At 48.0% G+C, this 12,946-nt stretch overlaps 6 protein-coding genes across 8 annotated transcripts; all 6 read right to left on the reverse strand.

The window, feature by feature from the left end:
* Window positions 1–47: 47 nt before the first annotated feature.
* FOXG_02626 (uncharacterized protein) lies at window positions 48–566 on the reverse strand (the record flags this gene model as incomplete). The annotated part of the gene is made up of 1 exon (XM_018380089.1): window positions 48–566. One exon carries the CDS (start codon window positions 564–566, stop codon window positions 48–50), a length of 519 nt encoding a protein of 172 aa, XP_018236272.1.
* Window positions 567–1,244: 678 nt separating this feature from the next.
* On the reverse strand, window positions 1,245–2,874 carry FOXG_02627 (uncharacterized protein; the record flags this gene model as incomplete). Its single annotated transcript, XM_018380090.1, has 2 exons — window positions 1,245–1,568; window positions 1,632–2,874. The coding sequence occupies 2 exons, from the start codon at window positions 2,872–2,874 to the stop codon at window positions 1,300–1,302; spliced, it is 1,512 nt and encodes a 503-aa protein (XP_018236273.1). The 3' UTR covers window positions 1,245–1,299.
* A 1,078-nt stretch (window positions 2,875–3,952) lies between these two features.
* FOXG_02628 (uncharacterized protein) lies at window positions 3,953–6,079 on the reverse strand. 2 transcript variants are annotated; one of them, XM_018380092.1, is made up of 3 exons: window positions 5,926–6,079; window positions 4,434–5,870; window positions 3,953–4,376 (listed from the first exon to the last, which is right to left on the reverse strand). In XM_018380092.1, the coding sequence occupies exons 1-3, from the start codon at window positions 5,960–5,962 to the stop codon at window positions 4,228–4,230; spliced, it is 1,623 nt and encodes a 540-aa protein (XP_018236275.1). In that variant the 5' UTR covers window positions 5,963–6,079; the 3' UTR covers window positions 3,953–4,227. The 2 variants fall into 2 exon arrangements, with proteins under 2 accessions (XP_018236275.1, XP_018236274.1); XM_018380091.1 differs by having other exon boundaries at window positions 3,953–5,870.
* Window positions 6,080–6,539: 460 nt separating this feature from the next.
* Window positions 6,540–7,591, reverse strand: FOXG_02629 (uncharacterized protein). The gene is made up of 2 exons (XM_018380093.1): window positions 7,120–7,591; window positions 6,540–7,062 (listed from the first exon to the last, which is right to left on the reverse strand). Exons 1-2 carry the CDS (start codon window positions 7,492–7,494, stop codon window positions 6,610–6,612), a joined length of 828 nt encoding a protein of 275 aa, XP_018236276.1. The 5' UTR covers window positions 7,495–7,591; the 3' UTR covers window positions 6,540–6,609.
* Window positions 7,592–7,939: 348 nt separating this feature from the next.
* Window positions 7,940–9,485, reverse strand: FOXG_02630 (carboxymethylenebutenolidase; the record flags this gene model as incomplete). Its single annotated transcript, XM_018380094.1, has 4 exons — window positions 9,033–9,485; window positions 8,533–8,966; window positions 8,299–8,468; window positions 7,940–8,237 (listed from the first exon to the last, which is right to left on the reverse strand). Exons 1-4 carry the CDS (start codon window positions 9,364–9,366, stop codon window positions 7,940–7,942), a joined length of 1,236 nt encoding a protein of 411 aa, XP_018236277.1. The 5' UTR covers window positions 9,367–9,485.
* A 582-nt stretch (window positions 9,486–10,067) lies between these two features.
* FOXG_02631 (uncharacterized protein) lies at window positions 10,068–12,065 on the reverse strand. 2 transcript variants are annotated; one of them, XM_018380096.1, is made up of 5 exons: window positions 11,896–12,065; window positions 11,739–11,836; window positions 11,651–11,680; window positions 11,156–11,599; window positions 10,068–11,092 (listed from the first exon to the last, which is right to left on the reverse strand). In XM_018380096.1, exons 1-5 carry the CDS (start codon window positions 11,988–11,990, stop codon window positions 10,245–10,247), a joined length of 1,515 nt encoding a protein of 504 aa, XP_018236279.1. In that variant the 5' UTR covers window positions 11,991–12,065; the 3' UTR covers window positions 10,068–10,244. The 2 variants fall into 2 exon arrangements, with proteins under 2 accessions (XP_018236279.1, XP_018236278.1); XM_018380095.1 differs by having other exon boundaries at window positions 11,156–11,680.
* Between the last annotated feature and the right edge of the window lie 881 nt (window positions 12,066–12,946).

Raw genomic sequence — 12,946 nt, forward strand, 5'->3', positions numbered from 1 at the left:
TCAGTTTAGTCGCAATTCCTATGCCAGAACATAGGCGAGGTGTGTGCTTACCATGGCGCAATACCAAGGTTTACACCATAGGGCCTCTTGAGGATCATGGCACGCATCCCTTCATGAATGGACTCTGGAACACTACCAGTAACGGCACCAGCAATTCTCCCAGCAGTATCCTTCAAGCCCTCAATGGCGAGGCCAAGAATGAAATTTTGGAAATCAACGCCTGCTCCCATCTCCTGGTGTAGATAGTGGAGGAGCTCCTCTCTCCGCCTCTCCATGATGTTGGCAGCTGACAAGAAGATATCGCGTCGGTGAGAGGGCTTGGTCTTGGACCAGGCAGGAAACGCCGCGTTTGCAGTAGAGACGGCTTCATCGATGTGGTTTTGCGAAACGGCAGAACAGTTCCAGACTACTTCGTTGTTGAGCGGGCTTATGGTTTGGAAGGTCTTGTCTGTTACGATATCCTTGCCGTTGATGATGAGAGGAATGGTCTTGCTGGTGGAGAACTTTCGTGACAAGGGGGACCTGGCTCTGCGCATCATGCGCCCTGAGGTAATGAAGCGATTCATGATATGTGAAAGACAGGTAAAAATGGCTCTGCTGAAGCACTTGTCAAGATACACGTCAGTTTCATTCGCGTCAATGGCAAATTCGCTCAGATAATATGAAGTGTAGAACCGTCATACGCCGTAGACGTATACCCGTATAAACGGCCATAAAGGTCATACTCACATGTAATTATTAACGGGTTATTGCTAAACATGGGCGGCGCAGCTCCGATCCCTGGTGGAGGTCGGCCGGTTCCCACGTTAGCGTATCGGAATCAAGGGCGGACGGACGGCATGCGTTAGCGTAGGCTACCCCGGACATCTTGAGAGTGGCACAGAGTTCGGAAACTAGCCGGTGAGAGATGTCTTCCTATCTCAGCGGTCTTGTCTGCTATCAGATCGGATGGTCCCTGGACTATCGGGGAGCCATCTCTGGATGTCGTGGTTGAAGGAAATAGACTTGGTCCGGGCTCCTGGCGCATGCTACGGGCCAAGTGTGACGGCTGTGTTTCCCAAGATTAGTTGTTTACCACGCGGGACTAGTAGGGCAGGCATAACGTAACCGAATGGACCGTGATACAGAGATACAGACATCGATACTGGTTAGAAAACTGTCTGATGAGGTTCAGGCTAACATTGAAGTTTTAAACCTCTTATCTCTTGGCATGAAGATCATCACAGTTGTGCAGGGATTAAGGATTGAGAAAGAATAAGCCTTTATTTAGTTGAGCATAAATTCAATGAATGATACCGTCTATGGCTTGTCCCACGATCCTTTGAGGCGAACCTCCACAATAGCGGAAATACCGCTCTTGACCTGATGTACGGCCTCGGGTAACAGTCTATCTAAATCATCTACGGAAGCAATCACGGCAGCCCACGCCTTGTTGCCAGACGCCGCTTTCGCAATGCCCGAAAAGTCAGGCGTTGGATCGAATGAGATGTTGAGGTCCTTATTGTTAATCCTGGATCCGTAACCTGTCGGGTGGACAAGCTCCATCGAGACGCGAGGAGCGTTCCATCCTATAACGACCTCATTGTTAGAGAATATTCCAGTCATATTCTGCTCGGGCATCTTGTGCTTACCTTTATTGCTCAAGACGATTGTAAGAGTGGCAATGTTATATCTACTGGCCACCCAATACACCGTGCCTGGAACACCAAACAAATATGTGCCGTCACCCACAATCTGTGTGACAAAGTTGCCTTTGCCCTCTCCTCCAGCTAGATAGTCGGATGCAAGTTTGACGCCTAAACTGGCACCGCCAGACCAGCCGAGACCACCTCCACCGTTGCCGAGGATATGGCCAGGCTCATCAACTTGCAGCTGCTCATGGATGAAAGGCGCGTTAGTAATAGTCTCGTGACACCAGATGGTATCCTTGGGGCAATGTTGTCGCAGCTGCGCGCAGAGATACGATGTGCTTGGAGATGAGGTCGTGTCTTCGGGACGAGCAGCAGCTTGTGCGACCTGGTCGAGGAGTTCTTTGTGCTCTTCAGCTAACTTGTTCCAGCGCGAAATGTAAGGCTCCTGGATGGTCAATTTGGAGTACTTGTCAGTTGTGCGCACGTAGTCATTGAGTTGCTCGAGGGCAACGCCAACGTCAGCACGATATCTCCTAGTCGCAGGAATGTAATACAGCGGCATGTTGGATTTTAACGGATCCATATCAATATGGAAGATCTTGGCATCCTCTCGCGGCTTGCACTTGGTCGGGATCCAAGTCACATCACAGTCGAGAATTAGGATAACGTCGGCTTTCTCCATGACCGGATGTCCTCCAATGCGGACACCCACCGATGCGCGGTGGCCAAAGGGGAAAGACAGTGAACTGCCCATGGCATCGAGAACTCGAACTCCAGGAATGCTTTCAACGAGCGTTACAAGCTCTGGTACTGTGGAAGTATTGCGACCAGAGTACCCGACCAGAATCAATGGCGACTCTGCCTCAGCCAAGGTCTTGATGATGATTTCCAGTTCTGGCTGCGGAAGAGCGGCAGGCAGAACAGGCTGCCATTCCTCCTGCTTCAGAGAGTAGGCAGGGATGTCTTCTTCCATGACTTCGCGCGCGCCGACCATGTAGACAGGGCCGGGAACGTCGCTTGTGGCAAACTGGAGAGCCCGGCTGGTCAGCTGCTTGATGTTCTTGCCCGTCTTGAACTCGCCAGCATAGCGACAATATTGAGCGACAATAGCTCTCTGATCGTGTGCATCCTGTAGCCAATGAATATGCTCAGTGCGCGAACCCCTCATCTCACCCTCGAGGGTGAATGGGGAGAGTCCGGCAAAAACGAAGACAGGAGTACGAGAACATGAGGCGTTATGCATGGCACATCCTAGCATCTGGGTGCCAACGTCCACATGTACGAGCACACATTGGGGTGTGCCAGTGACACGGGCGAATCCATCAGCCATTGACATAGCCACGAACTAACATCTACGGGTTAGAGCGAATTTGTTTCCCCGACGAGGCATTGACAGGCTTTCAGTCTCGAGGCAGAAATCGCAAGACATCCTTCTTGGGGACAGTAATGACCGTTGGGGACTCGGCGTCGTCTAGCTCTCTCGGCCTTGCAAGCGCTTCAAGATGGCAGGATGGTCCGATCCGAGGTTGGCAAAGACATAGCGAACACCAGCCTCTAGGTGATAGCAACCGGTCAGTCAATGCTCGCTCCTTGGAGGATTTAGAATAGCGCCCAGAATAGCTCTTACCTCGTAGAGGGCTTCAAAAAAGGCAAAAGACGCAGAGTAAGTTGTTCTGTAACATAATCAGTTAGCCACAGTAGTAAGAGTGCCAGGGCTGATTCAAGGCAGGCCCGGCAAATGATGTCTACGGTAGACAAAGTCGTACATACAGGCGCGCCATGGTTAGATGGAGTAAGAGAATGATGTAATGTAAGAAGTAATATGACGACGAGTGGAGGTTAACTACAGCTGGCGCTTGCATGCGGTATGGCCTACAGCTGGCAGTTGTATATAATGGAACTTGGTGTTTTGATGTCTCATCGGCATCTATTATCCCGACCGGTAAGGTGAATACATAGTCTTGGAGAACGTATGTGGAGGACATCTTCCGGTCGGGGCTGCAATGGCTTTGAGCCGTTAACCCCACCGACCCGAACCAGCACTACGGTTTGCTTCCGAAGTCTGGAACCAATGTCTTTTCCGTTCCTACTGCTGGCGCTTATTCACGGATACTCTAACATTTCAATAGACTAATTCTTGTCAGGCGTCCAGAGATCTTAGCCATCTGGTGCTCGCATCAACATCTAGTGAAGGCTGATGCGGATTTCACCTGTAGTCTACTGATAGAATGCCCCCCTTCTTGTATTTCTTGCTAACCTCATGGTCTATATTGGAGGGAAATACATCATTTGATCTCAATTTCTAGAGCGGAGGACACTGTGACATCTTGACCTGCCTTTCTGATAGATGAATGAAGTAAAAGGCTGCCGCTCCTGAGAAAGAATCACTAAACTACCCCATAAGTGAAAGTCTCCTTTTGGGACTAAACGAAAATGAGTGAACGATTGATAGAATGCCCTTCTTGGACTTCAGTATCATAATCACGGAACACAGATGGCTCATTAACTAGCCCAACCGATTAATAATATAACTGAGAATAGTATCTTCCTCAACCATTTAGTAGACAAATAACCAACAAAGGATGTTTTCATAGAATTATGTGGCCTGTGTACGCTGCTTGTACTCGTCCATGACACCATTGTAATCTTGAGGGGTGTACGGGGACGTCAGCTCAGCGTAAAAGGACGGTTTGCGACGATTCCTGATGCCAAGGTCTTTGAGCAGCATATCAACATAAGGAACGCCTTCAAACACAAAGTCAGGCAGGCTCGCTCCATAGCCAGCAGGGTAGCGCCACTTACCCCACTGCGTGTGCATCATGACTTCATTTGTAATATCCTCCTGAGACTTACTTTCTCGAACCAACTTGTTGTCAAAATAGGCAGAGATCCACACTCCCTGCATCGAAGCACAGACCGCCGTTGTAACAGACGAGATCATACCAGCAAAGGCAATGTTGCGTTTACCAAGAAAAGCAGGAGGGACTATAAAGCGGTAGTTCCGCAGAGGCTCAGCGTTTGGGCGAGGAGGGGAGCGAAGCTTGGGCTGTTGCTTGAGCTGAGGGAACTGCTTCTTAACGCGCGCATCGAACTCGGCGTTAAGCTGGGCTTGTTCCTTCGGGCCATATGGTAGGCTAAAGGCATGCTCGCCGATATTGGAGAACTTGACGAGCGACTCCTTCTTCCATCCTGTAGAGCAGATCATGCTATCTGCCTTGAGCCTCTTTCCGGACTCTAGAAGGACTTGGCCGGGCTCAAGACGCTTGACGTTGTCGATGTGGACGCGAATCCTTCCATCACGGACCAAATCAAAGAAATCCTTGTTGAAGTTAAGAATACTGAGACCACTGCCAATCCAGAACACGTCATACCACGGCTTTAGCTTCTTGGTCTCTGGGTGGTTATCATAATTGATCTGGTTCAAAACGTCGTTGCCCATTGATCTCCAAAATGCACGCACAATCATGCGTCCAAACGCCGTACCATGAAGAAAGCGCCGGATCGCACCGAAGCCATCCTCGTGGCCCCAAGGGCAGGGAGCAAACCATGTCATGAAGCGAACAGTCAATGTCTTATCGATACGGGCCTTCACGGGCGTCACCCAGCGAGGCGCAATCCACACAGGGCCGTTCGTCTCTGGCTTGACGATCAAGTCAACCTGAGCTCCAGCGTCAACCATAGCGTATGCAACATCATAGGCAGATTTGGCACCACCGACCACAATGGCATTTTTAACGCCCTTGACCTCATCGGCTCGAGAGCAAAATTCTTTGGCATGGAACAGAGGTTTGTCAAAGCTTTCGCTGCCTTCAAAGTAAGGCATGTTGGGGGTAGAGGTGAGACCAGTGGCGACAACTATTCTTTTCGCTTCGATTTGACGCTCACCCTGAGGGCTTGCCACAGTAAGCTTCCAGCCATCCTCGCTGGTCTGCTCTACTTGACCAACTGTGCTGTTGAATTGGGTTCTCTCAAGTACGCCATGCTTCCGGGCATAATCAGTGAGATACTTGTGCAGAGTCTTGCCAGGAATGTGATCGTTCTCCTCAACGCCGTAAATGTCTTTGCTCATGGGGAAGTCAGGAAACTCGTAGGTTCCAATCATGTTGTTGGACTTGAGACCTGGGTACAGTCTGTTGGCCGACCATGTTCCTCCAACGGAGTCATTTGCTTCAAGAATCGCGACCTTCTCATCAGGGTGCGTTTCGATGTAGGCTTTGGAGGCGCCGAGGCCGAACCAGCCTGTGGTGGCTTCAGTTGGTATGAATTCTGCATTGCGAGGGGAGCCGGAACTCACCAGAGCCAATGACGACCAAGTCATATGATTCAAACATGTTTGGATTAATGCAAGTTGGATCTGATTTGGAGATAGTGAGATAGATGAGATGGATAAGATAGAGTGAATGGGCAGAGGAAGCACGAATGCAAACGGCCTGGATAGGATGGGCGTCTTCTACGACATGGAATAGCCTGCTGTTCTTTTACGCCATGATAAGCTTTCCTGATCCCATGTTACACACACCGTTTGGGACCCCCTGCTCCAAACCAATATGCGCCATTCCCCAAGCGGTTGTTCTCGACACTACAACTCTGAAGCATATAAGCCTTGCACTAGTACTGCGACGACCTTATCGGAGAGAGATTAGGAGATTTCGGAAGTGGCCCCACCTTTCCAACTAGGTCTGCCGTGCTTACGGAACGGTCCGAAAAGGTGGATCCGAACCTGGTCGGGGTCCGTAGGAGTGAAGAGAATACCTGGGGATGCTCGGCCGTGGGTTGGGCTCTCTCCGCAGCAGGACAAGCGGAATACTCACGCATCGACAAGCTTCATTCTATACATGGCAGATCCATATTGTGACCCCAGGAGGACGCATTTACTCCTTCATGAGAATCCGGCAATAGGAGGACAAACATTGAGCACAATTGTGTTTAACTAATTATCATAAATGGCTTGTGGAATAGCCTACTCAGTCCGGTCTTCTTATTCGTAGGTAATGTGTCCGTCAATCTGCCCAGCGTCCAATCCACCCATAATCTTGATATCTGTAGCCGTAATGTGTCTAGACGCATCGCTAAAAAGATAAATAATAGCAGGTGTAAGGTCATTTGGGTCACTGAGGCGCCTTAATGGCGGGGCCTGGTATGGCTGTTTCGCATCCCGCTCACTCTGAGTGGCCAATACATCCCTGAACATCTGAGAATCTACGTACCCAGGTGAGATGGAGTTAACACGAATGTTGTGCTTGGCCAGCTCTACCCCGAGTGCTTTTGTGAGCATAAGAACGCCGCCCTTGGACGCGTTGTAGGAGGACATGCGGCAGCCTGGAATAGCGATGTGAGCGCACTGAGACGCCATCATGACAATACTACCAGAGGTTCCTTGCTTGATCAGCTGCTTGACCACGCGCTGGACAGTGAAAAATGTTCCCCGCACCTGTAAAGCAACGTTAGACAGTTGACAGAACCTAAGGGAGGAGGGTATGGCTTCTACATTAATTTCCTGAATGCGCGTGAACTCATCCCATGACTGGTCAACAAATGGTTTGTTGCAGTTGATCCCCGCGCAAGGTAGACATCCATCAAGCAACCCGAGGGCCTCAATGGCCTTATCGACACCAGCATTCAGGCTGTCAAGTTTGGTGACATCGGTCTGGAAGTAGAAAACATTGGTACCAAACTCGTTTTCCACGCTGGAAAATGCGTCTCTTGATTTGTCTTGAATGTCTAACACGGCTACGTTGGCGCCCATCTCGCAAAGAGACCGCACAGCTGCGTAGCCGATACCTCCGAGGCCGCCGGTCACAATATAATTGCGGCTGCGCAGCTCGAACATTGGCCGGACATTCTGAAGCTTGATGTCTGCCATAGTCGAAAGTTGATGATAGGTTTGTTTAAGGATGTCTTGGTTGATTGAGATTGTGGTCAGAATGATTTGAGAAAACCACAGAGTATTCAAGTGAGCGGAATACGCGTGCTGACGAGGTGAACTTGAGGCTTTATGTTGGCTGGGCCCTTAGACTTGCTCCACATACTCTTCGGATGCCTATTTGAGAGCCGTAGCACCGTCCGTCATTCCGTATTCTCCGGTAAAGTCCGGATCGACAAACTCACACCAGTTTGTGACCTGCGCTGGGACGAATGAATGGTGAGTGCTGCCGACTCATGCCCCTACCATCATCTTATTGTCTCAGTAATAAGATCTTGAGACTGTCACGCGTCTACAACCATGAGTCAAGAGACTTGCAGTTGAAATATTGGCCTATAGGCTATAATAAAGAAAGACTCCGTCAAATATATCGTCCCATCCCTGATCAGGCTTTGCGAAGACCAAACGCGAACATCTCATTCGACTCGACAGCATCTTTATCCCGTAATTTATTAGCAGTCTCCACACCAGCAATAGGGACGCGGTATTCCAATTTCTCTTGACCCTGCGCATTGGGCACTGGATGAGGATATGGTAGGTAGGAAGGCATTAAACCCAACTGCGCTAGCACTGTTCCCTGGTCCCAACAAATATGTTCGTGATAAAGCCGGTCTCCACGGATGTTAACAACAGCGGTGAACGGTATTTCAAGCTTTCGCCCTGTGGGAGGGATCCCTGGCGCACTAGTAGAAGAAGCGTCAGTTGGCATGTTCGCGAATGAGTGGATTAGTTTGTGAGACATACAGCCAGTCAATCTGAGAATGATGAGTGCAGATGAAAATAAACTCGTCGATGACTCTATCTATACCAACAGATCTGCTAATGAGGCAGGTTTCTGTATCTGGAGGATTCTGGAAAATGAAGTGGTCGCGGTAGAAGGCAGTTAGCTTCTCCCGGCCGATCCCCCCTGTCATCTGGATATTATGAGTCAGTTGACGTTGGTCTTTAGACCAAGGTGAAAGGGAGAAAGGCGATTACCGTAGGCACATGATTAACATATGGCTCCTGTACCATGGTGCTCATGGTATGCTCCACGGAGCGGTTTTCGAACTCCCAATAGGTATGTTCGTCCCAAATAACTTCCAGATCAAAGTAAGGACCGTCCATAAGAGATTTCAAGAAGCTAAGACTTCGGCTGTGAGAAATAGACTCCATGTTGTAGCTGTAGTCTTTGCTGAAAGGAGTGGCGAACAAGTACGATGTTGCTTCCGGGTAGTTGTAAGCCGTCACCGCCCTTGTACGTTGCAAGCGTTTGGAGGCACTCCCCGCCAGATGATGCAGCTGTGGGACTTTTGAGGACGCGATTACAGAGGTCTCGCCATCCCCAAGATCGCCAAAAATGACAGCACCTGAGATCTGTGAGAATGAGTCGACATGGGGAGCTATATGGTTCCAAAGCACTGTCGAGTATGCTACGAGGGGGTCTATTAGCTCGCCAGTCCGGTTCTTCTGTTAATGTTTAATAATTCAAGACTGACCTATGATACCAACGACGTTCTTAGGCTCAGTGGACCTCGCAGCCTCGAGCTCCTTCAGCGCCTGACTGACAGCTACATCAGGGTTGGCAAGTCCTGCCTCTGTAATTTCAGCGACAGTGTAGCCCTCTTCTGCCCATTTCATCAACGGAGACGGCACACATCCATCGATCCGCAATGCATCACTGGTGGCTTTGCCAGTCTCGGGCACGAGGATGATTAGTCCTGGTCCGAAACCCCGCCTGCTGAGCGGCTCCAGGATTGTAAGGCTGGCTGTAGGGTTGCGCAGGCGAGTAGCTGGGAGAACTGGAGGCGCGGAGAAATTCTTTTCCATCATGATCAAGACTAGTGAAATTATGCAATGAGTTTGTTAGGATTTGATACTGTACTTGACGTAGACGGTAAGAGGTTTGCTAGTATAGTGCTTCAGGGTTTGCTTTATGAAGGCGGAGTCTGTGTCACCTCGTACTATACGGATGTACGGTTTACGCAAATCGGCTATTCGGCCTTCCCATTCTCGAACAGAGCGGCAACATCATTACAGGGCCTGTTATCTCCTTCCTCAGTTTGACTCCCTTGTTTACGCCGTCAAACCTGATACAGTTGTTCCGCGCCAAGTACAGTGGTGGCGTGGCCACTGAAGGCCGGGCTCCAGTGGACCAGACAAGGTTCTACGGATCGCAGTTCCGTCGCATATATGATATGAAAAGACTTTCCGTAGCTCAGGCCGTTCCGCTCGGACATGATTGGAGATGCCTTTCAGCCAGTCAGTGCTATACCCCGCTTCTTTCAGCTATGATATTCCACCCGGCTTATTTTCTATCTGCGTGCACTGCATAAGTTATTTTGCATCACCTTAATTAGAAAACCCGAGATGCGATTATGGGAAGATTATTCTTTAGGTTAGATATGCCTGAGCTCCTGACTAGAATTGACCCGTGGGGTATAAGGCTAATTGGACGTCGGTTCTAAGATTACCATAGCTTGGCATCAGATGCATTTTCGTGAGAAGGTCTAACAAATAAACGAAAACAAGAGTATGATGAATTATTATAAGAACTATAAAGTTAAAAGCTACCTAGACTTTAGACTCTTGTGGCAAGTTTCCTCAAGTGGTGGAGAAAAGGATGTTAGATAGATGATAATATCCAGAGGGTTTCGGCACGACTTATCAAGAGAATCAATCATATAGATAGTCTGTGAAGCTTACTTATCCTAATTGTGCCATCTGAAATCCGGGTGTCGCCATTCAAGGTCTTGGATTTCTGACAAAGTCTTCCCAGCCAATACTCTCTCCACATTCACTCCAGACCTTCTCTTGTTACTCCTCTCAATCGCGAAATACATACAGACACCAATCAGAAAGATAGCAGATTGTGCTGCCAGATTCAAACCGTTACCAATGCGATATTCGGGTCCATCGAAAGGGAGAAATGCCCAAGTCGATACCAAACCTCCAATGTTACCAAGCATCACGTTGAAGGCGACCGCAGAGGACCGAGAAGTATCTGAAATGACGTTTGCTGAGACGTGGGCATTGGGGAATGCTCCCAACGCGAAGATGCCGCATACGGGCAAAAATGTCGCCGCATAGCGCACATGTGGGTTGGATGTTGCCAGAAACATGCTGTACCCTACCATTGAGAACGGTGCACATATGATAAGGAAGATGCCGCGCTTGTCCAGCTTCCAGCTTATATAGCAGAATAGCATGCACATAATCGTGCCCAGGACGTTTGGTGGAACTGTGAGGAGCTGCTGGTTCTGGACAGAGTGCTGAGGAAAGATTGTGCGAACAATGGTAGGGAGGAAGAAGGACAGGCCATGTACAGTGATGAAGTTGAAGAAGGATATCACGGCTGTTGGCAGCACCACTGGGTTCAGGATGCCTCGGAGCATTCTCTTCGTACCAAACTTGTCGATAATCTCGGTTGTTCCGACTCTTTCTGCCATGATTCTTGCATTTGCTAATTTCTTTTGCTCCGGTGATAACCAGGTGGCAGTTTCGACCCTATCGGTAAGCGTGAAAAATGAGATCACTCCCACTGCACAGGTCACAGTACCTTCAATCGCTTGGATTAGCATTGCTTAATCATCAAGATATTGGCAAACGCGGACTGCCCAACCTTCGATCGCAAAGATCATCCTCCAAGAATGCAAGGAGCCGAAACTTTGAAGACGCAAAATGGCAGAGGCAAGCAGGCCCCCAAATGCACCCGCCAAGGATGCCGAGATGATGACGAACGAAAGCCGAAAGGTCAATTCACTGCGCCGATACCAACGCGAGAGATAGTACACGTTCGCCGGTAGCATGGCCGCTTCGAAGACGCCAAGTAAGAACCGGAGCCCGCACAGAGTCGAGAAGTCATGGACGAAGGCCGTGCAGGTGGTGCAGATACCAAAGCCGACACAGCATGCAGGTATAAACCAACCCGGCCCTATCCGCTTGCACAGGAGATTCAGAGGGATCTCAAACAGGATGTAGGAGATGTAAAAGATGGAGAGAGAAACGTTAAAGTCGTAACCCTGCATCTTCAGGTCGGCCTCTAGACCTGCGATCTTGGCATTGCCTGCAGAGTTATGAGAGATATGCTCGAGAGTAGGTGTCTTGATAAACTCACCAATGTTTGCGCGATCAATAAAGCAAAGCACTGAATCGTGAGTGTGTCAGCTACGCCTTGTCTACGGCTTTGGACTCTATGGGCGTACAGTAAATAATTGTAACCGTGGGAAGTATACGAAGATCCATCTTCCATCGAAGCTTGGATTCCAACGCTTCGTCGACAGATGGCGCTGGTTGACCATATCTGTAACTCGTGTTTAGTACTCTCTTTCCATCCATATTAGATGTATCTTAGTATCTTACTGGTGCACTGTGCCCTCCTCAATGTCTTGCGTGTCTGGAAACTTCTCGAGGGAGAACAGGGTTTCTGGCTTGGGATGTGTAGGCGACGGCTCCATCGTAGCAACTAAGGAGTACAATACACTAACTCCGGCGAGTAAAGAATAAAGTTTTAGAGTTTGGCGCTGATCGAGATTTTGGCAGCTAATAAATATGGGATTCACGTGTCGCAAATGGTTCATGTACCTATAATGAAATACGGTTATCACCATTCCGATGCGACGGAAACAAAAATTACGACGGAATTAGTCAATATGCCAGGCATTCTGAGCATGACACACCCGTTCGAACAGGGGTTTACCCGACATGCAGTCGGATAAAGGAAGGCGGAAGACCTTGTCTACTAAATGAGGGAACGCCACTTTTTTATTACTCTGTTCGGCACTATTTGGTGCCATAGTTCCGAAGCTTAGGGATAAGACAGGAAATGTAGAAGAAATCCCTATTGCTTCCCATACTTTATATGCAATTTCCGGTTTATAGAGGCTGATAAAGTAAAAGTCCCTATAAATACAAAGTGTTATGATTCGTGCCTGTAACAGCGCTGTAAGGCTTCTATAAGGCAGCTATAGCACATCTATAATTGCTTATATAGTGATTATGGCCTGATTTTTTGCCCTGTGGTTTAATGGCTTATATAACTATTATATATATTATAACCCCTGTAGTTATATTATATACACCTTATAATTTTATTTATTAGCTTATTAATTATAAATTAAGTTATATAAGATAATTAATATAAGGATATTATTATCTTACAGATTAATATATCCTAAGAATAATTATATCCTAAGAATAATTATATCCTCTAAAGATAATATCTTAGTATTAAAAATACTAATATATAAATTATATTTATTAGTAATTTTATAGACTTAGCTTAATAGTTATTAATAAGAATACTTTATATTAATAAGCTTAATATATATTATTAATTATTAAGATATATAGTAGTTAACTTATTTACATTTAAAATATAAATTAGTTTCTTTATTTAAAATTATAATTATTT

Source organism: Fusarium oxysporum, chromosome 5 (assembly GCF_000149955.1).
Source record: "Fusarium oxysporum f. sp. lycopersici 4287 chromosome 5, whole genome shotgun sequence".
NCBI classification, from domain to species: Eukaryota; Fungi; Ascomycota; class Sordariomycetes; order Hypocreales; family Nectriaceae; genus Fusarium; species Fusarium oxysporum.